This window comes from Melanerpes formicivorus, unplaced genomic scaffold (genome assembly GCF_026170545.1).
Source record: "Melanerpes formicivorus ecotype bairdi unplaced genomic scaffold, bMelFor1.0.p_v2 SCAF_100, whole genome shotgun sequence".
Classification (NCBI taxonomy): Eukaryota; Metazoa; Chordata; class Aves; order Piciformes; family Picidae; genus Melanerpes; species Melanerpes formicivorus.
Window position 1 is genome coordinate 1992058 of NW_027142452.1, and position 22090 is coordinate 2014147.

Sequence of the window (22090 nt, forward strand, 5' to 3'; positions counted from 1 at the left end):
AACCCCCCTCGGGGCCAAAGGTCTCTTGCTGTCTCTAGGCATCCTCTTGTCCCAACCCTGGCACGGGGGATGCTGCTTGCAGGCAGCTGATGGAGGAGGAAGGCTCAGCCCTGGGCTCCCCAGCTCCTTGCTGCACAGCTCCAAAAGCCAGGCAGGGGCTGAGCCCTGCACTGCCTTCCTCCTCCTCCTCCACTACCTCCTACATGTGAAACAGGCAACCACAAACACCCCAGCCAGCTGTGTGAAAGAAGGTATATATTCAGCACGCACTCAGTACAGTATAGCAAATAAAGCTATCATTTCCTTAAAAAAGCCCAACCCAGCCTTCCAGAGAGCCAAAGCTTCCAACATCACTCCCCCCACCCTACAGCCTGGCCACTCGCTCTTCTGGCCACAACGAGGCCAACCAGCAGCAAGTGACCCCAGCTCTGCGCTGCCCCCACCCAGCAAGGGACAGAGGGTGGCCCCAGCTCTCTCCAGAAGCGCTTGGTGCCACAGCACCCAGCTCCTCCCACGGAGCCCAGGGTGCTAAGGATGATGTCACCAGAGAGGAGCTTGGCCAGCAGTGCCACAGCACCCAGCTCCTCCCACAGAGCCCAGGATGAGCCCACTGGAGAAGCATTTGATGAGCAGATTGCTCTGGTGCCACCCCATGCAGTTATTTTGGTGGGGCACACACACCAGAGAAACCAGAAAGTAGGGCAGGCCTGTGGCTGCCAGCCTGGGGGGCCGCAGCCACTGCCTTGCCAGGGATGCAGCCCTAGGGATGCCAGGGAGGAGAGGGGATCCCATGGCTGATGCCGGGGTGTCCATGCTTGGGTCGCAGCCACGGCATCTCCACTGCTCTCTGCTGGAGGTCGGGGATGAAGCCGAGGAGGGGGGAGAGGAGTGGCATGGTGGTGGGGAGGGGGGGCTGGCAGGGCCCTTGCCGTTGCACACGGAGGGGAGGTAGATCAGCTTTAGAGACCTCTTGCCCAGGAGGATGTCTTCTCGCACACCAGCTTGGTTCCTGGAGGGGGGGTGAGCCCACCGCAGGGCCCTGAAGGCTCACCCTTGCCTTCTCCCAAGGGGAAGGTGTCTTGGAGCCTGCTCACATCACTGGAAAGCTTTTGAACTTGGCAGGGGAACAACTTTCCTCTAAACATTTTATAGCCCTGAAACCTGCCTCCACAGCTGCTTGCAGGCAAACTCGCTAGCAGCTGGGGACAAGCCTGGAGGTGATGGCAGCGACCCTCGGGACAGGAGGGACCCCCAGCTCCCTCTGCTCACCCACCTGGCCGGACCCCACCCCGAACCCCCAGCCCCTCTCCCTGCCCCACTGCAAGAGTCCCCTCGTCTCAGCCCCGTGGGGACAGCGCCGCGTGGTGCTCTCCATCCTCCCCCTTCCCCAGGTCCCCGTCCCCAGCGTCCCCCCCTGCCGTTAGTCCTGCTGCTCGTTCATCTCCATGTCCGACACCAGGATGTTCTCTCTCGGCGGACTCGCCGGGGCTGGAGGTGGTGCGGCTGTAGCGGGCGCTCTCGAAGGCTCCCCGCTCGGCGCCGCGCCGCCGCCGGTACAGGTAGATGGCGCCGGCCAGCATCGCGCACAGCGCCAGCGCCGCCAGCACCACCACCGCCACGGCCGTTGTGTTCTCCGGCAGCGCTGCGGGCGGGAGGAAACCCTGCTGAAAGGCAGCCCCCACCTCTGCCTCACCCTGCCACAGGGTAGGTTTCATACATTCAGAGACTGGTTACGGCTCACAGGATCCCAGGACGTTAGGGGTTGGAAGGGACCTCCGGAGAGCATCCGGTCCAACCCCTCTGCCAGAGCAGGACCATAGAATCCAGCACAGGTCACACAGGAACACATCCAGATGGGGCTTGAAGGTCTCCGGAGAAGGAGACTCCACAACCTCTCTGGGCAGCCTGTGCCAGTGCTCTGTGACCCTCACAGTGAAGAAGTTCCTCCTCGTGTTGAGGTTGGAAGGGACCTTAAAGATCATCCAGTTCCAACCCCCCTGCCATAGGCAGGGACACATCCCACTAGACCAGGTTGCTGCCCCCTCCCTGGAGGTATTCAAGGCCAGGTTATTTCCTCTTGTTTTCTTCCCTTTTTGGGGGGAAGACTCTGTATTTTGGGGTTTTAACTTTTAGAGGTCTAAGAGAATTTTGGCCAAGATCTGGAATAAATTAAAATGTCTGACTTGAAGTTTTAACTGAAAAATAAGATACAAAGCTTGGATGGAAATAGAATTGCAGAACCACAGCATGTTAGGGGTTGGAAGGGACCTTAAAGATCACCCAGTTCCAACCCCCCGACATGGGCACGGACACCTCCCACCAGCCCAGGTTGCTTAAGGCCTCATCCAGCCTGGCCTTCAACACCTCCACAGAGGAGGCATCCACAGCCTCCCTGGGCAGCTTGTTCCAGTGCCTCACCACCCTGACAGCAGGGGGCTGGCTGGACACACTCCACCATAGAGGGATGGCTCCTGCTGCTGGGGAGCTCTAACCCAGTGCCAAAGCCACCTGGCAATGGGATTTGGGATCCCCCAACCCCCAGACACCATTTCTTTGGTTGCTAATTCAAGCTGGGCTGTGTTAACACAAGCCCCCAGCACCAGTGCCTGGTCCCAGTGCTGTGCCCAGGCTGATGGTGGCACTCACCTGCCCTGGAAAAGCTGCTCTCCTCCACTGCAAGGGCAACACAGAGAGGTGAGTGCATCGCCATGGCACCCTCCCCTCTCCCCAGTGCTAGCACCACCAACCCCACACCCACCACTGCTCCCAGCACTGCACAGCCGCAGAGGTCCTTTGGTTCTGCTCCCCCACTACTCCACCAGCCTCATCCTGCTCTGAGTTGTTAACTCAGCCACTGAGACGTGCACAGCCTCCCACTGAGCCCAGCCCACCACCTGCAGATGCCAGCACCAGCCCTAACAACCCCCCTGGACTGGAAACACCCAGAAGATGTGGTGGCATTGCCAGCAGGAGATCCCTTCCCTGCAACACCCTGCCTGGACCCACAGCTCACCCCACATCAGCCCAGGGGCCTCAGGCAGCAGGAGGGAGGGGTCCTACCTCGGGGGATCTTGCAGATGACCCCCATGGTGACGTTGGTGCAGGAGCCCAGGCGCCAGACGCCGTTGCTGCTCTGGATCCAGTAGCAGCTGTTCTGGCTGAGCATGCTGGGCCCTGTGTCGTGCTGGCCCCAGTTGGAGTAGTTCACAGCAGTGTTGTCATGCCACACCAAGGTGCCACCTGGGAAACAGAAGAATTCAGTCTCAGGAGGCTGAAAGGGACATCCCAGCTTTGCCACAGTTCAGATACCAAGGGAGGTGGGGAGGGCACCTTCCTGAGTCTGCAGCCTCCAGTGCCTTGCATAAGCCCTGGGCTTTGAAACTACCTCTCCCCTCCCACCAAGCCAGAGATCATACATGGCACGTTCAAGGCATGGGGCACTGATCACACCATACATTGAGTCCCCCCACACTAGTGCCACCACCAAGGGCTTCCTATGCTCACTGCAGACCTGATGGGAATGTGCCTGTGGGAACATCTAACACCTCCCTCCTTCCTTTGTACCTTTGGGGTTGAAGGTCATGCCCAGCCAGGCACCCTTGGATGGTCCTTCATACGCCTGGAGATGCTCCCACACGAAGACATTCTCCATCTCATCCTGGATGGACAACACTGTGCCACCAACTGCAGAGGAAGGAGTGTCAGGGAAGAGCTCTGACCTCAGAGGATGGAGCTCAGAGAAGCAGTGCCCAAGAAGACAAAGCTGAGGAACCATCATGAACCACATGGCACTTGGGGAACTCTTAACAAGTAACAGCAAGGAGGAGGAGGCAGATGATGGCTGGCAATGGACATGAGTGCAGGGACAAGAGTCCCATTCAAGGGTGCTCTGCTACACCCACGGACATCCTGGGGATACCACCTCCTCCATTTTCAAGGGTGCATCACCCCCCTCCACCACCACAGCCCCCCCATACCTTTCTGACACCTCCTCATGGCATCCTTCTGCCCCAAGGTGACCTCCATGTGGAAGGTGTAACAGTGGTCCCGGAAGGGGATCCAGGATGAGTCCTCCAGAGACTTGGGACAGCTGCCAGTGTAGCTCCACTTGTGCGTGCGGGGGGCATCTGGGGAGCACAGGGTGCATTGGGGGTGGGTGCCAGGGTCCCACAGCACACTGGGGCACCAAGCCCCACGAGGATGTGCATATATCTGCAGAAGGTCCCTAGTGAGATGCCACCTCCCACCCTTGGGTGCTCCCCACCTGGTCCACCCCGTGTTAAGCCCCCACAGCAGCCCCCACGGCCAGCACCTGCTCGGAGCTGGCAGATGCCCCCCTGCAGCTTGGTGTCACAGGCAGCCGTGCGCCAGCTCCCATCCACGTCCACGTAGGAGCAGCCAGTGATCTGCTGGGGCTCTTCGTCCTGCCAGTTGGTGTAGAAGAGGCTCTCCTCTGTCAGCCAGGAGTAGCTGCGGCTCCCCTGCAGAGCCAAAAGCAGGAGAAGCTGGGGGGCTGCCGTGACCCCCCAAGGACCTCCACCCCGGCTGCCCGTCCCTTCCCCTCACCTTGTCGTTGGCCAAGCCGATCCAGAGCGGAGCCTGCAGGCTGCTGATGGCCTGGGTGAGGAAGGCCTGGCTGTAGGGGTCGGGGATGGTGGCCAGGGTGGCGTTGAGGGTCTCGCAGAGCAGCAGGGCCTCGTGCCACCTGAGGGGCTTCTGCAGGATGCGGTAAGCGCTGTTGTGGTAAAAGAGGATGCCGGTGGGCGGGGGCGGGTACGGCGTCCGCGCAGGGCTCAGGGACGGGTCTGGGGGAGCAAAGAGACACGGTCAGAGGGCATGGAGGACGCTCCTGCGTCCCATGGAGGACCACCCTCTTGTCCCTCCCCACTCCAAGCCAAGGTGTCCCTGGCAGGGGTATACGTGGGGCACCTGGGCACATCCTGGGACAACCCTAGAGAGCACAGACACCACATGCCCGGGGGTGACAAGTACTGACCCCCACTCTGGGGCCATCCCCACCCTGGATGCACATCCCCGTGGGACACACCAAGCCAGGCGGGCATGCACAGCTTTGGGGGTTGCCCCACAGACAGATGGAACCAGGGGCAAGCCGTATCCCTGAGTTCTACCAGCACCCCCCAAGCTAAGACCATCACCCTGAGCTCCCCAGCCACAGCCCCCCCCACAGCATGGGGCTCTGGGGTGGCAGCAGCAGGTCCCCAGCAGGGGCTGGCCCCTCTGTCCCCCCTCCTACCTGCACTCCTCTGGCAGATGTAGCCATGCTTCTCCTCCAGGCAGCCCCGGTCGTCCCAGCGCCCCGTGAAGTGGGGGGGAGAGCCGTGCCACACCACCACGCAGTTGGTCTGCACAGCCAAGCCACGAGGTCAGCGCTGCCCTCAGCGGTGCCATCCCACCCCATGGGCACCCCTATGCCAGGGACCTCTGCCCTGCAGGGCTGGATCCTGCTCTGCCCTTGGAGAGCCAGCCCAGCGCCCTGAAAATCTTCCATGCCCACGGCAGGATATGGGACTGGGACCCTCCCAGGGGCTGGGGGATGCTGCGGGGGGGTCCCACTCACCGGCTGGTCGCGGGGGCTGGAGGCACTGCAGCCTGAGGGCTCTCCAGGTGCCCAGCTGGCGTGCCGCAGCGGCTCACCCCCCACCCACTGGAACTCCCTCTGGGCATCATGAAGGCCAATCCAGAGGTCAAAGGAGATGTTGAGCAGCATGGACGTGATGAAAGCTGCAAGAGATGAGTGAGGTGCTGAGGACCACCCCTAGCAGGTCCCCAGCCAGGGGGTAAGGTGAGGGCTGGGGGGGGACCTACCCTGCTCCAGGGGAGTGGCGATGGTGGCCAGCACAGCGCCCTGGCTCTCGCAGGCCTGCTTTGCCTCTGGCCACTTCACCCTCTCGGCTTTGTCGTGCCCATTAAAGCTGAAGCACTGCAGGGGCAGGGGCATGGGCATGGCATGGCCCAGGGGGGAAGCCACTGCCCGCCCCTGAGCCCTGCACCCTCCTCACTCACCCACGCTCTTCAGCCCCATTCTACCCCAAGTCCTTTTCCCTCCTGCACCCTCCTGCCTGCCAGCCCCTCCACCCTTCCTGTACCCTCACAATGCACACCCATCCCAGCACCCCTGGGTGTGCACCCTCAACACCCCCTCCTGCACCCACAGCCCACCTCTCCCAGCACCCCTGGGCACACACCCTCACCACCCCCTCCTGCACCCACAGCCCACCTCTCCCAGCACCCCTGGGCACACACTCTCACCACCCCCTCCTGCACCCACAGCCCACCTCTCCCAGCACCCCTGGGCATGCACCCCTCAGTGTCCCTCAAAACACATGTATGTGTCCCTCTCTACCCTGCCACTTCTCAGCCACCACCTCTCCACCCTGATGAGCTGGGGGAATGGGTGGCCCTCCCTTCTGTGTCCCACCTTGCTGAGGAAGGGAAGCCAGCCCTGGGGACAGCCCCCACTGACAGGAGCAGGCAGTGGCGGCAAGGAAGGCTTTGCAGCTGTCCCATTGCTCCGCTTGCAGATGTAGGGCAGGTCTGTCATGCACTTCTGGTCCCCCCAGTCCTCTGTGGGGAGGGACAAGGCAGGCATGACCCCCCCAACACACACACTAGGGCAGGGGTGTCTCTGCTCATCCCCTCCAGAGCCCAGCAGGGCTGGATCCTGCCCCTCACCTCTGCTGGCCGTCATGTAGACACATTTCCTGTCCTTGGTGATGGGCCGGGGCTTGCCTGGTGCCCAGGAGATGAAGTTGAGGACAGATCCATCAGACCACCTGGGAATGGCACCACTGGCAGCATGAGGCCAAGCAGTGACTTGACCCAGCTGTGTGCCCATCCCCCCTCCCATCTCCTGAGTGAGGAACCTTCATCCCAGCACCCCAGGATGAGACCCCTGAGATGCAGGAGCTGAGCCACGCTGCTCTGAGCGCTGAGGAGAGTGGCCTGGGGCTGTATGGGCACAGGATGGGTCGGGCCCTGACTTACTTGAACCTCCCGTGCTCATAGGTGTGCAGCCCGATCCACCAGTGCTGCTCCTGGCCCCTGGAGAACTGCACACCCAGAGGAGACATGTCAGTGCCTGGATGTCCTTGGGGACACCCACAGCCACCCTGGACACCAGGACCAGGCAGCCACCCTGCAGCATGGCAAAAAAGCATCACCCTGCTGAGCCCCACGGACCTGCCAACCCCCACACAAGACCCATTGTGACCCCAGCCCAGCTCTTGCCAGGCAACATTCCTCCAGCAAAGGACAAAAGCAGCCAGGGAGGGAGCAGACTGGGGAGGCAGCAGAGCCCACAAGCGCCTGAGGAGGTCCCCATCCCCCCGGTACCTTCTTGAGGTTCTGGCCGAGGAAGCGCAGCTCGGCCTCGCTGTGCACCGACGCCAGCTCTGCCTGGTTCCAGCTGCAGATGCGCTTAGCCTGCACCCACGTCGCGTGGTGCTCTGAGAACCTGTACTCAGCCTCCTGGTACCTCACCCACTCTTTGCTGCCTGCAGGCAAGGGCTGCTGTCATGCCATGGCTGTGCCACCCCCTGCCACCCTGGCCCTCAGTGCCCTGCAGGTTGGGCTGCTTTGCTTTTGTCCCTCTCCCGCAGCTGAGGGATCTGCTGGGGCAGTTGCCCTCTACAAGCACCTCAGAGGAGGTTGGAGAGGTGGGGGTCAGTCACTTCTCACATGCAACAAGTGACAGGACGAGAGGAAACAGCCTCAGGTTGTCCCAGGGGAGATTCAGGTTGGATATTGGGAAACAAATTGTTCACAGAAAGCATTCTCAGGTACTGGAAGGGGCTGCCCAGGGGGGTGGTGGAGTCACCACCCCTGGAGGTATTTAGAAGAGGCATGGATGTGGTGCTCAGGGACTTGGCTTAGGAGCAGTGGGCTTGGCAGTAGTGGTGGCATTGTGAGCTCTGGGTGATGATCTCAAAAGTCACTTCCAGCCCCAACAGTTCTGGAGTTCTATGATCCTGCCCAGGCCCTGGAGCAAGGGGCAGGAAGATCCTGGGGCTCCCCTATGACCTTACACAGGATCCACCTTCCCCAAGTAATGCTACAGGGATGCAGGGACTGTGCCTTGCTGGCAGATGCAGTGGGGTGGCAGACACCTCAGGAGGACAGTGTGCAGCAGACAGACACACAGCCATGGCCAACGCACCTTGGGAGGTGAGCTCCGGCTCCTTCACATCAGCACCTGCAGAAAGGGCAAGGAGAGGCTGTCAGAAGGATCTGGGGCTGGACTGCTGATGCTGGGGCTTGCCTGCAAACCACCCTCAGGCTCCAAGGGCTGTATGTTCTCCTGAATCCACCAGGATGGACAGCCTCTCTCCCAGCCCCTAAATTAGGACTCACCCTCCCATCTCCCTCCCACCCTGCCTGTTTTCAGCCACTGGAACAGGCTGCCCAGGGAGGTGCTGGAGTCCCCATCCCTGGAGGTACTTAAAAGACAGAGGGATGGGGTGCTGAGGGATGTGGTTTAGTGGGATTGGGAGCTCTAGGGGAGTGATTGGACTTGATGGCCTCAAAAGACTCTTCCAACCTCAACACTTCTATGGTTCTATGATAAAAGTGCAACCTTCAGAAGGGAGGGGACAGAGTCCCCCTGCCTTCACTCCACCATCCCATCCCCTGCCAGGTTATTCAAAGCTGGAGGGTTTGGGGGGGCTCTTTGGCAGGTACCTTTGGGCAGTTTGCAGATCCAGTCCAGCTGGGCTTCACACTGCATGGGCACCCACTGCAGGGAGGCCAGGTCCAGCACGGCGCAGGTCCGGATGTCGTCGTCGTCGTAGTTACTGCGGTCAAAGTTGTGGTAGAAAAACTGGGGGTCGAGAGAGATGGGCAGTGTTGGGCACTTCCACCAGCACCACATTGGCCTCCCTCTGCACCCTGAACACCAGCTGGAGTTATCCTGGTGAACCACGCCCCCCCACAAGGACTCACCCCCAGCCCATCACTCCACTTCCAGCTCCTGTCCCCGGCTGGGTCCCTCCGGTTCAGGCCAATCCAGAACCAGTGCTGCTCGTGGAGCTCCGGCTCTGACTCCCTGTGGGGACACAGAGGGAATGGTGAGAATGAGAGAATTGTTTCAGCTAGATAAGACCTCCAAGATCACTGAGTCCAGCTGCTGACCCAGCACCATCGTGGCCACTAAACCATGTGCCATGGCCACGCGTTTCTCGAACACCTCCAGGGACGGTGACTCCACCACCTCCCTGGGCAGCCTGTGCCAGTGCCTGACCACTCCTGCAACACAGACATTTTTCCCAATATCCAACCTATACCTCCTCTGGTGCAACTTGAGGCCGTTTCCTCTTGTTCTATCATCTGATACTAGGAAGAGGAGACCAAACCTCACCTGGCTCCAGCCTCCTTTCAGGGAGCTGCAGAGAGCCAGGTCTGCCTTCAGCCTCCTCCAGACTAAACACCCCCAGTTCCCTCAGTTGCTCCTCACCAACCCTGCTCTCCAGACCCTTCACCAGCTTTGTTCCCCTGCTCTGGACTTGCTCCAGCACCTCAATGACCTTCTTGGAGTGAGTGGCCCCAAACTGAACCCAGAATTCAAGGTGTGGCCTCACCAGTGGCACAACCCCAGAACACCCCTGACCCAAACTGGACTCTTTGCTACTTACATACAGAGCCCCATCTCAATCCTGGACTTTTCTGTTTGCTCTCAAAGCCACTCTCTGGCAGGAGCTGGGATGAGACATCCCAGGGCTGAAGGTATTCTAAGTCCAAGCTCCATCCCCAGATGACACCAATTTCCTGCACTTCTCCCACATCCCCTCTTTGGTGCAGCCACACCAGCAATGCACCTTCTGCACGCAGGTTCATGCTCAGAAAGCCCCAGCCCTGCCCTGTCCACCTGCCCAGAGGACAGGTGTGGGCTCTTGCCAAGCACACCTGGGTAGTGGGGCATGCACCAGCACAGCCTCTCACCCAAAAATCTTGTTGAGGGTGTTGGCAATGAAGTGCTCCTCCTCGTAGCTGGCCAGGCTGAGCAGCTGGGCCCCCAGCTCCCGGCAGAACTCCTGCGCCGCAATCCAGGTCTTCTTCTCTTGCAGCTTCTCAAAGCTGAACACCTGGGGAAGGAGGAACCAGCAGTGGTGGGGGCTCAGCACCAGAGATGAGCAGAGCACCATCCCCACCCTGCTGGCAACAGCATCCTGGGGCGTGCTGCCACCACTCAGCCTGAGCTCAGGACCAGGGCAGTGATTGTCCCCCTGGGCACTGGTGAGATCACAGCTTGAATCTCAGGCTCACTTCAGGGCCCCTCACTCCAAGAAGGACATTGAGGGGCTGGAGCGGGTCCTGAGAAGTGCAACGAAGCTGGGGAAGGGTCTGGAGAACAGGGCTGGTGAGGAGAGGCTGAGAACTGGGGTTAAAAAAGTCTGGAGATAGGGAGGCTGAGACGAGACCTCCTTGCTCTCTATAACGCCCTGAAAGGAGGTTGGACCCAGGTGGGTGTTGGTCTCTTCTCCCAAGGAACAAGCAACAGGACAAGAGGAACCAGGGGAAGTTTAGGTTGGGTATGAGGGAAAATTTCTTTCCTGACAAAGTTGTCAGGCACTGGAGCAGGCTACCCAGGGAGGTGGTGGAGTCACCATCCCTGGAGGTGTTCAAAACATGTGGCCATGGCACTTGGACATGGTTTAGTGGCCATGGTGGTGTTGGGCTGCCGGTTGGACTGGATGATCTTAGAGAGCATTTCCAACCTTAGTGATTGCAATTCTACGAACCAGGTTGGTAGGTTCAGGGATGCCCTTTGCTCCTCCACCCCCCATGCACCAGTGGGGAGGCAAATGGCTTCCCAGCACCCCTCACCTTGTAGCAGTGACGGAGCTTGGAGTCGGAGCTCCATCCCAGCGGGCAGGCAGCGGTGAGGCTGGGCGTGGGGTAGGGACCAGGTAGCTCGGGGCTGCCCGGGGTGCCCAGGTTCTGCTGGCAGATGTACTTGGCCTTGAAGGTGCTGCAGTTCTTCACCTCCCACAGCCCCGTGGAGCTGCCAGTGGCCAGGGCCACGCAGCCACCCTTGTTGTAACCTGGAGTGCTCACGGGAGCCGGGGGGATGCAGCCTTAGGATCGGAGCGTGCTGGGCGGCAGAGCCAGCACCCATCCTGCACGGAGGGGACGTCCCCATCCCACCCACAGGCACCCCCTTACCGGGCTGGTTGCGGTTCCAGTGGGTGTACCTGGCCTCATCCCCGCCCAGCCAGCGGAAAGCCCCTGTCTGGTTGATGTCCTGCAGAGCTGTCCAGAAGAACTCTCCATCCCAGCCGAAGATGAGGCTGCTGACGTACACCTGCTCGAACCTGGAAGGGCAGCAAGAGAGGCCATGCCACCAGCAAAGCCCAGCTGCCAGGTCACAGCCCACCTTGAGGTGCTTGCTTTGGGGCAAGCTCGCTGTCATCAGCGTGGCACTGACCTGCTGGTGATGGTGACCAGCGTGGCGCCGTAGTCGGAGCAGATCCTGCGGGCGTCGCTGTAGGGGACGCGGTCCTCACCCAGCCAGAAGCAGGAGGGGCTGTGCCACTTCCAGCCCTGGGGATGGGGGACAGGAAATCACAGAATCATTAAGGCTGGAAAAGACCTTTATGATCATTGAGTCCAACTGTAACCCAACTCCCATGACCACTAAACTATATCTTGAAGCACCACATCTACAGCTCCTTGACCACCTCCAGGGGTGGTGACTCCACCACCTCTCTGGGCAGCCTGTTCCAATCCCTGAACACTCTTCTAGTAATATCCAACCTACACCCATTTCCTCTCATGCTGTCACTGGTTGCTTGGGAGAAGAGACCAACATTGGCCTCATTCCAACTTCCTTTCAGGGAGCTGCAGAGAGCAGTGAGGTTTCCCCCTCAGCCTTCTCTTCCCCAGACTAAACAACCCCAGTTACCTCAGCTGCACCTTGCATGCCATGCCCTCCAAACCCCTCACCAGTCTTGCTGCCCTTCTCTAGACAACCTCAAGCACCTCAATATCTTCCTCATACCGTGGCACCCAGAATCCAGCATCCACCAGGGCTCACCCCCAGCCCTCTCCAGAAGGACAGGGACACGCTCGGGGGGTGAGAGCAACATCCCACATCCCCTCCCACCACCTCTGCCTTCTCCTGGGAGGTCTCCTAGCCCCAGCTGCCCTGGCTTGACCGCGCTCAGCTCTGAGCTCTCCCAAGCCCCCAGCCCCAGAGGACAGGGCTGCAAGGCAAACAAACACCAGGCAGCTTCAAAGGCGGGAAGTGGCTCTGCCTGCCAGTGGCCAGCCCGGCCGGGCGCGGGGAGGGGAACACAATCCCCCTCTGTACGCTGCGGGGCCGAAGCCAGAGCCAGTCCCACCACGGCCAGCTTTCATCCCCAGCCCTGTTGATGTTGGAGCCTCTCCGGGGCCAGGGACACAATAGTGCCTGTTTTCTGCCAGAGCAGGGAGAGAGGTGGCCCTGGGGCCAGCAGTGGCGTGGGGAGGGACATAGGAGCTCATCTGTGAGAGGGGACACACACACACACAGAGGTGTATGAAGAGTCAGCCAGGGTGGGAAGAAAGGGTGAAGGGGCTCAGCTGGTGAGGCAAGAGCCCCCAGGCTCAGGGACCCTCTTGGTGTGGTAGGAAGTGTCACCAAGGTTTTGCCCCCTGTGTCTCCCAGGCATTGGAAGGACAGTGGAGGACATGGACCATCTGCAGCATCATCAGCATGGTGGGAAAGAAGTAGCTTTAGGAGACCAAGAGAAAAATTACCTCAAATCCCTCTTTCCCCTCAAGTTCCTGCTCCTGCAGCCTTTCCCCAGGTTAACAAACCCAGGTATGGTCTCAGCAGCTGCATACCACCAGGGACAGTCCTCAGCAGCTGAGAAAGAGGCCCAGCATGGGACAGTGCAGGTGCCTGATGGCCCCAAAGGGGTCCCCAGTCAGCCCTGGGATCACTAAAACCACACAGATGCTCTGCCACACACTGAGCACCACAGCAAGCCCCTGTGGTCCAAAAGCAGCCAGGATGAGACCATCAATCCCAATTGCCTCCAGCTCCTGATCATGGAGTGCTCCCTCATCCCTCTCCAGCTCTGCCTTTCCCATTGCCCAAACCTCCATCTTCCATTGCTTCCTCAAAGGAAGTTCCAAAAGCAGAGAATTTGGAAAGCAGGAGAAGGAGCAGCAAAGTCACCAAGAGAAACCACCATGGTGGCCAGAGAAGACCAGGGCTGGTCCTCTGAGCAAGGTGCTGCCTCCTCTCCACCAGCCTCTGCATCTGGGTGGCAAACAGCCTCGCTGAGGATGAGGAGAGGGAGGAAGGATGGGAAAAAGTCTTTTCTCAGTTCACTTACTGCTCCCAGTTTGTTCACCAGCAGGTGCATCTCTGCTGGGCACCCAGAACCGGGGTAAGACTGTGGCTGGAGAGTCAGGAGTTAAATCTGCATGGGGAGATCCTATCAGGGATAAGCAGCCAGGTGGTGGTGGCACATTGCCACCCATCGCCTCATCCCAGGCACTCACCGACACCAGGGCTCCTCCAGCTCTGGCTGGCAGCCTCCCAGTCTGCCAGGGTGCCAGAGCATCAGGGTAAAGACTAAAGACTGGTGGAGGAGCCCAGCAGCACCTCTGGGAGCTGTCCCCAAGGGCTGCTTGCTAGTCCGGGCGTGAGCCTGCGCTGGCTCCAAAACGCTGGGAGAGGTTCAAGGGGCTGGCAATGCCAGGCTCTGTGCTCCCAGACTTTGCAAAGAGGCACAAAAGCCACCTCCCAGCAAGCGTGGGAAAGGGGCAGCCTCAGCCCCACTTGACAGCTGGGGAAACTGAGGCAGAGCCTGCTCTGGGTGAGAAACCCCAGCCTGGTGGCCACGTCCCTCTGTTCTGCCTGGAGAAGGCAGCCTGCCACAGTGCCCTGGCACGGGGCTGGCAGCTGCCTCCATCCTGCCAGGCTCCCACGTGGAGCAGTTTTGCTGCTGGGTTTGGCATGGAGTGGAAAGAGAAAAAAGAACATCCCTGTTGGCAAAGAAGCCAGGCCAAGGGGGGACCTCAGGCCATGCAGGCACAGGTTCTGCCCCAGTTTGCTCCCACAGCCTCATGCTCATAAGGAAGTGAGAGGCTCCACAGCCCTGGGATGCTGCAGCTCCCAGGTACAGACCTGCAGCTCCAGGTGCTGCTCATTAGTGCTCCCTGAACTGGTTTTGGGGAGAGCTCCCCTGCAACCCCAAGCATCAGGCAGAGGTGGCTGTGGGTCCTGCTCACCTTTCTGCAGCCGTGGTCATCCTCCTCCTTCTCCTGGCTCACCCGGCCTGGCTTCTTGCAGATGGAGGGCAGGGTCTGGTTGCACGGGCTGTCATTCCACCTCCCCTCCTGCACAGCGAGGAGAAGAGCAGCACTGAGCCCATCCAACAGCCTGAGGAGTTTCCCAGCCCATCCATCCCCACCTTAGGTCCACAAACTTTCCTTCCCTACATCGAATCCCCAAGGATGCTGTGCTGAGTCCCAACAAGCAGAATGAGCCAGGTTCAAACCCAGCTGGAGATGCTGCCCGAGGTATCCCTTCCCCCTCCATGAGGATGCTGCATGCCCTCTGTGGAGGTGCAGGATACAGATGCCCCCTGCCCCAGGCTCTCACCGGTCCCCAGATGGTCACACAGTCTTCCAGGCTGTCACGGAAGTTGTTGGGCTCAAAGGGGTGCCAGTATGTGAACCTCACGGGTGTCCCATCCGACCACTCGAAGTTCATCTGCAGCTTGAGGTCATTTAGGCCAATCCAGAGCTCCTCCACATCTGCTGGGACAGAAGGGTGGAGGTGAAATTCCCTCTGCCTGGCAGAAACCTTGCAGAAACCTTTCCAGTGGCACAAGCCCCTGTGACGGGACCACGTCTGCAGAGCACCTGCCCAAGCCTCACCGTGGGACTCAGCCCCCAATCCCAGTGGTGCCAGCAGGGAGGAGAGAGCAGGGCAGGGCAAGGATGGACCCAGGAACACAGAGGCACATTTGCCAGCAAGTTTTAGTGATGTCCTGGTACCAGCAGAACAGTGGAAGTTTGGACCTCTAGGCTCAAGTCCAGTAAGCCAATGGTTTTTAACCATTCCCTCCCATTCCATCCCATCTCTGCCTGGGAGTGCTGGCACATCCCCCTCCTTCCTCCACCCTCTTTCAGCTCCTGAGGGCATTAAGTCCCTTCAGCCCCCAGCCCCACTGCAGTCTGGGTCCCCAGATGTCCCCATGGGGGGTTGCACTGCCAGGTTCTGCCTCTGCAGAGCAAGTTGGGCTGCAAGAGTGAATAATTTGGCTGGAGGAGCTGCACATGTATGGGAGCAGTAAAACCCAAGCTGAGGTGACCCTAATGAGGGTGGCACAAGCAGGGTCTGGAAGATGGTGGCACAGATGGCCCCTGGACAGCCACAGGATTGTTCAGGCTGGAACTTTTCCCCATTGCATCCCAGCTCCAACACATCCTAGCACAGGAAACTTCAACCCAGTGACATCCAGGACCGGAGAAAGGTTCCTGGGAGGCCACAGGCAGGTGTTGCCCCTTCACCTGACACTTGTGCCCAGGGCACATTCCGCAGTAGGAGCTGCAGCCTCCTCCAGCAAGGCCACCAGGACATTGTTTCCCATCTCTTCCTAGGTTAACCAACTGGGACCAGTGCCACTCCCAGCTGCTGCTGCCTGTTTTCTCCCTCAGCACTGCAGGCTGCCAGGAACAGCTTTTCCATGTGCTGGATGGAGGCTACACCTGGGGCATGAGCTACTCCCAGCAGCACAGCACCTCCCAGCCTGGGGTCTCCTTTCCCTTCACAGCTCCAAACTCTGGAGATCATCTGACTTTGCAAACTCATCTGACTTTGCAGGCTTCATGCCACAGAAGTGACCTTCCTGTGGACCCTAACATGGGACAGGAAGGGTGCAGGGGGCTCCCTCTTACCTTGCTTGATCTGCTTGGTGACAAACTCCAGCTCAGAGAGGGTGTGGATGCTGACCAGGTCCCCCCCACTCCGCAGGCAGGTCTTCTTTGCCTCCTGCCAGGTCTTCTTCTCTCCCACCAGCCGGTAGCAGTTGGACTGGAAGGGCTGCCAGCTGGGCTCACAGTCCACCTTCACCTCTGACCACGAATCTGGCAAGGACATAAGGTAGCCTGAGGGCTCCTGTTCTGCTCTCCAACCCTCTATTTGTCAGGCAGTGGGCCATAGGAAGGTGACCACAGTCCCACAGGTTGCTCAGGAGACCAAACAACAGCCACACAATGGCAAGGTGCAGTCAATGGGGACTTTAGAGCTCCAGTGACAAACCCCAATCCCTTTTGCTTGCAGAGGTGGCATGGCAGAGACACTGCCAGCCCCTGGGGATCATGGGGAACCTCCTGCTGCCTTGATTCCTCCCCTACTACTCAACCTGTAACTGCACCTTGGAAGAGCAGCCTGAGAGGAGATCTTACTGATGGTTACAAATATCTGGTGGGTCAGTGTCCAGAATAAAGGACCAGTGGTGTTCTGTGACAGGATGGGGGCAATGGACATGGACCAGAACTCAAGAAGCTCCACCTCAACATGAGGAGAAACTTCTTTGGTGTGAGGCTGCTGGAGCCCTGGAGCAGGCTGCCCAGAGAGGTTGTGGAGTCTCCTTCTCCAGGGACTTCCAAGACCCATCTGGATGTGTTCCTGTGTGACCTGCCCTGGGTGACCCTGCATTGGCAGGGAGGTTGGACTGGACGATCTCCAGAGGTCCCTTCCATCCCCTACCATTCCATGATTCTCAGGGTATGCTCCTTGGAGAGGACTTTTCCCACATCCAAGCAGCTGTGGGGAACTCAACCACTGCTGCACCCCAGCAAGCTGGCGACACCATGGGCTGCTCCAGCACGCAGGCAGCATCCTCCAACCACGCTGAGATGGGAGCACAGCCAGCTGGGACACGGGGGCTGCCCACTCCGGCTGCCATGCTGCCCTCACTCACCTGTCAGGAAGGGGTCTGCAGTGGCATTTGGCTTCTTCTTGCAGACGTAGGGCAGGGCGATGCCGCAGTCGCGGTTCTGCCACCTGCCCGAGGACTCCGTGCGGATCACACCGCAGTTCTCCTCGCTGGGGTTGTCAGGCTGGTCTGGAACAGGGGGTGGGAGGGTAGGACAAGTTCTGAGGAGCTGAGGACAGACCTACCAATGCTGCCCACAAGGGCAACCCACCAGCAAGGTGCATCTCTCCCGGCTCCAACAGCCAAGGGAGGCTGTGAGGATGATGAAGGGACTGGAACGTGTCTGATGAGGAAAGGCTGAGAGCCCTGGGGCTGTTTAGCCTGGAGAGGAGCAGGTCAATGTTTACTAATATCTGAAGGGAGGGAATCAAAGGGTCAATTTCTTTGCAGTGGTGCCCTGTGACAGGACAAAGGGCAGTGGACATGGACCAGAACCCAGGAAGCTCCACCTCAACATGAGGAGAAACTTCTTTGGTGTGAGGCTGCTGGAGGCCTGTCCCAGGCTGCCCAGAGAGGTTGTGGAGTCTCCTTCTCTGCAGTCATTCAAAACCCATCTGGATGCATCCCTGTGTGACCTGCCCTGGGTGATGCTGCTCTGGGTGGGGGGGTTGGACTGGATGATCTCCAGAGGTCCCTTCCATCCCCTACTGCCATTCTGTGATTCTACAAAAACCCTTCTGGTTTGCTGTTTTGCACAGTGAGGTCACCCCACATGCCCAGCAGTCTTTCTCTCGCCTGGATGCAGGACCTGGGGCATCACCATTTTAACTACAAACGCTGGATGGCAGCCAGGGACACACATGGCACCAGAGCTGAACTGCCCCTGGCTGTCCCCAAACCTCCTCCTAGGGGATCACTGTCCCTGTGACTGCCCCTGGCTGATGGCACTGGGCATGACCACAGCAGCACTTGCAAGGGGTCCTTCTGCCTCTGAGCACCCCAGGGTTAGAGAAGGGTGACCACAGCTGGGGACCCCTCCTCAGCTGCACTCTGGCACCAAGCTGGGACACAACAAGCTTCCAAACCAGGAACCCCAACCCACATTACCCACAGGGCTGCTGAGGCCTTGCAGAGGGACATTCCCTACTCCAGCTCCACGGATGTCCCAGGCTGTTCCACAACCCCACAGGGTTCTCCATCCCTCAGCAGTGAGGGGACACCCCACAGCAGTCTAGGTCACTCCCCCTGCCACAGGACCATCTCCAGTGGTCAGAGGCTGTTCTCTGCCCCCCACCCCCATCACCCCCAGTGCCCCCCTGTCTCACCACTCTCCCAGTTGAGGTACTTGAGGGGTGAGTTGTCTGACCACTGCCAGCCTCCATTGATGTCCAGGTCGTTGAGCCCAATCCAGAGCGTGGAGCTGTACCCTGTCAGCAGCCCTGGGACCCACACAACCAAAGGGGCAGGATCAGTCCCACCAGCCCCAGCTCAATCCCCAGTCCCTCACCATTCCCAAAACTAACCACCCAGGGGGGGCAGAGAAACCTGGCAGCATGGTGCCAGCAGCTCTGCCCTGGGGTGAGGAGGGCAGGGGCAGAGGCAGGCTGCCAGCCCCTCACCATTGATGTAGGTCTGCTCGTGGATCTCGGTGATGCTCAGCAGGTTTGCCCCTTGCTGCTCGCAGCTGTTCCAGGCCTCCCGCCACGACAGCGTCGACTGGAAGTTGAACTGGTAGCAGCTGTTGGTGAGGTGGTCCTTGTCCCAGAAGGTCTCACAGTCATTGCCTGTGGGCATGAGCAGGCTGAGCACCCAACACAGCCCCACCTGTGCCTCCAAGAGATCCCAGTAGCCCAGGAAAGCCACAGAGAAGCCAGTGGAGCTGATCTGGCAGAGAAGAGGCAGGAAAGCCCCCAGGAGGTATCACAGGATCATAGAATTGTTTTGGCTGCAAAAGACCTCAAAGGTCATCGAGCCCAACCATCAACCCAACCCCACCGTGGCCACCAAACCATGTCCCCACGTGCCATGGCCATGTGTTTCTTCAACACCTCCAGGCATGGCAACTCCATCAGCTCCCTGGGCAGCCTGTTCCAATCCCTGACCACTCTTGCAGCAAGGAAATTCTTCCCAGTCTTCGATCTAACCCTGCCCTGGCACAATTCCAGGCCATTTCTTCTCATTCAATCACCAGATACTAAAGAGCCTGACCCCACCTCACTCCTACCTCCTTCCAGGGAGCTGTAGAGAGCAATGAGGTCTCCCCTCAGCCTCCTTTTCTCCAGACAAAACAACCCCCAGATCCCTCAGCTGCTCCTCCCCAGCCCTGCTCTCTAGACCCTTCCCCAGCTTCACTGCCCTGCTCTGGTCCCACTCCAGCCCCTCAATGTCCTTCTTGGAGTGAGGAGCCCAAAACTGAACGCAGGATGGTCAGAGGGTTTCTCTTCTCCCAGTGGGAAGCATCCCCCCCACTTACTCTTTATGGGGCAGAAGCCCCAGCGCTCGTCCTTGCCGTAGTCCTGGGTGGTGGCACACCAGAGGTGGCCGTCCTCCCGCCCCGTGCTGGTGCACTCGTGGAACCATTGGTTGTCATACTTGAAGGGGATGGTGCAGGGCTTCCCGTGAGAGTTGCCCTGGATGGTGTAAATCTCTGCAGAGAAAGAGGAGCCCTCATTTGAGGCTCTGCAAATAGGCAGCTGGAGGGAGGCTGGGGGTCAGTGGGGTGCCTGGGGGCTGCCCCGCTCTCCACCACCTCAGTCATAGCATCATACAATTGTCAGGGTTGGAAGGGACCTCAAAGATCATCCAGTTCCACCCCCTCCCCCTGCCATGGGCAGGAACACCTCACACTAGAGGAGGTTGCTCAGAGCCATTAGGGCTGCCTGGTTTGGCAGCCCCAGAGAGCTGGGACCCAGCTCCCCCGGCGGGCGGGCAGGACCCCGCAGCAGCTCGGCGTTCCAGGGATGGGTTTGGGGTGTCCTTAACGCCCAAGGAGGTGTTACCAGAGTAGGGCACGGAGCACAGGTCCTCCTCGGTGCCATAGGTCCTCCACTGGGAGCCTCGTGCCTGGTCCCCTCTGTCCAGGGAGGCGTTGGCAGGGCGGGCACCCAGGTGCTGTGCCAGCTGCTCGCCCAGGCCGCGGCAGCTCCAGCGCATGTTGACGGACTCGCGGTCGCACTCGTAGGTAGCCAAGGGGTGCAGCCCCGCCGTGGCGTTGGCCCCGTGCCACGACACCCCCAGGCACTGCATGGCCCCCACGTTGAAGAGGCGGTTCCGTGAGACCCATTTCCACTGCTGGGCCGGGGCGCTGGCATTGCAGCCCTTGGTGAGCCTCACCAGGGAGTCCTTCGTCTCCAGGCAGCCCTGGGTGCCTGTGTTGTAGATGAGGAAGGCTTTGGAGTCTGGGTGGAAAAGGAAAGGGGAAAGGGTTAAAGGGGTGCTGAGGATCCAGCAGGGTACCAAGCGTTGCCAGAGCATCCTGGCTCCCTTTCTACACAGGTTAAGTTTTGGGGTGCACCCCTGTGCAGTCAGGATCTAGGCTAAGTACCCAGCACACTGGGAACCATGGAGTCATAGAATCAACCAGGTTGGAAAAGACCTCAGAGATCATCAAGGCCAACCTATTACCTACCAACTAACACCTCCTGACTATCTAAACCATGTCTCCAAGTGCCACACCCAATCCCCTCTTCAACACCTCCAGGGATGGGGACTCCACCACCTCCCTGGGCAGCACATTCCAATGGCCAACAACTCTCTCTGGGAAGAACTTTCTCCTCACCTCCAGCCTAAACTTCTTCTGGCACAGCTTGAGACTGTGTCCTCTTGTTCTGGTGCTGGTTGCCCAGGAGAAGAGACCAACCCCTACCTGGCTACAACCTCCCTTCAGGTAGTTGTAGAGAGCAATAAATGACCCCAGGGTTTGCCCCCCGCCTGTCCTTGGGGTGATGGGCTGCAGGCAGGGTGATGTGGATGTGTGTTTGCACCCAGAGCTGGCAGAAGCCTCATGGCATCCCCCCAAAGCATCAGCAAGTGGCCTTTGGGCATCACAGCTGGTGCAAAGAGCTCACCTGCTCTAACAGCACCATTTTCATGCTGAAGGTAGTGAGAGCCTGGACCAGGTTGCCCAGAGAGGTGGGAGATGCCCCACATCACAGAATCACAGTGTCAGGGGTTGGAAGGGACCTCTGGAGGTCATCCATTCCAACCCCCTGCCAAAGCAGGGTCACCTAGGGCAGGACACACAGGAATGCATCCAGACGGGATTTGAAAGTCTCCAGAGAAAGACTCCACAACCTCTCTGGGCAGCCTGCTCCAGGGCTCTGTCACCACCCTCACCATAAAGAAGTGTCTCCTGCTGAGGTAGAACCTGGAACCATTCCAGGTCAGGCTGTTTGGGACTCAGAGCAACCTGCTCTAGTTGCAGATACCACTGCTAGCTGTGGAGGGCTTGGGCCAGATGAACCTTCCAAGCTCCCTTCCACTCCATGATTCCATGACCAGCAGAGCTGTTCAAAACTGAGCTCCCCCAGGCCACAGCGTTCTGAGGCATCCCAGCAAGCCCTGTGGCAGCACCAGAGGAGCCCATGCCAATGGCTGGGGCAGCAGCCATCTGCTCTGGATGGTGGAAAGCAGAGCAGAGAAACAGAGAGCACCTCCCTCAGTCCTGGCAAACACCTGCAGGCAGCTGTGGCTCCTGCAGGCATGGCCCCAGCCCCCGCAAAGACAAAACCTCCTGTGGGGATCCTCCAAGGTCCCAGTTGGAGCACTGGGAGGTGGGAACAGAGCAAGGGAATCGCTGCCAGCAGAGAAAGTGTCAGAGCAGATGTGGAGGGGAGAAAGGCTGATCTCAGCCCCAGCTTGATGCACATCCCCTGGTCCTGACTGCTGCAATCAGAGTCAGGGAATTGTTTCAGTTGGAAAAGACCTCCAAGACCATCCAGTTGAATCATCAACCCAACACCTCCATGGCCATTAAACACTGTCCCCAAGTGCCATGGCCACAGGTTTCTTGAACACCTCCAGGGCTGGGGACTCCACCACCTCCCTGGGCAGCCTCTGCCAGGCCCTGACCACCCTTGCAGCAAAGAAATTGTTCCTAATCTCCAACCTAAATCTCCCCTGGCACAATTTCAGGCCATAACCCATCTCTGCATCCCAACAGCAATTCCCTGACCCCCCCAGCATCACCAAGGTCC

The 22090-nt window shown here is 59.4% G+C and overlaps 1 protein-coding gene across 1 annotated transcript in view; it reads right to left on the reverse strand.

Moving 5' to 3' along the window:
* Positions 1 to 1405: 1405 nt before the first annotated feature.
* Positions 1406 to 22090, reverse strand: part of MRC2 (mannose receptor C-type 2) — a 33440-nt gene continuing 12755 nt past the window's right edge. Inside the window, 30 exon segments of the mRNA XM_068166481.1 lie at positions 1406 to 1465; positions 1467 to 1642; positions 2647 to 2673; positions 3061 to 3240; positions 3565 to 3684; positions 3978 to 4127; positions 4313 to 4481; positions 4567 to 4805; positions 5255 to 5363; positions 5579 to 5742; positions 5827 to 5941; positions 6440 to 6585; positions 6694 to 6794; positions 7006 to 7070; positions 7354 to 7514; positions 8177 to 8212; positions 8698 to 8836; positions 8959 to 9061; positions 9955 to 10097; positions 10840 to 11057; positions 11179 to 11327; positions 11441 to 11556; positions 14239 to 14346; positions 14612 to 14766; positions 15913 to 16101; positions 16941 to 17084; positions 18221 to 18334; positions 18515 to 18679; positions 19369 to 19542; positions 19895 to 20293. Coding sequence (XP_068022582.1) covers positions 1421 to 1465; positions 1467 to 1642; positions 2647 to 2673; positions 3061 to 3240; positions 3565 to 3684; positions 3978 to 4127; positions 4313 to 4481; positions 4567 to 4805; positions 5255 to 5363; positions 5579 to 5742; positions 5827 to 5941; positions 6440 to 6585; positions 6694 to 6794; positions 7006 to 7070; positions 7354 to 7514; positions 8177 to 8212; positions 8698 to 8836; positions 8959 to 9061; positions 9955 to 10097; positions 10840 to 11057; positions 11179 to 11327; positions 11441 to 11556; positions 14239 to 14346; positions 14612 to 14766; positions 15913 to 16101; positions 16941 to 17084; positions 18221 to 18334; positions 18515 to 18679; positions 19369 to 19542; positions 19895 to 20293 — 4319 coding nt within the window. The 3' untranslated portion in view covers positions 1406 to 1420.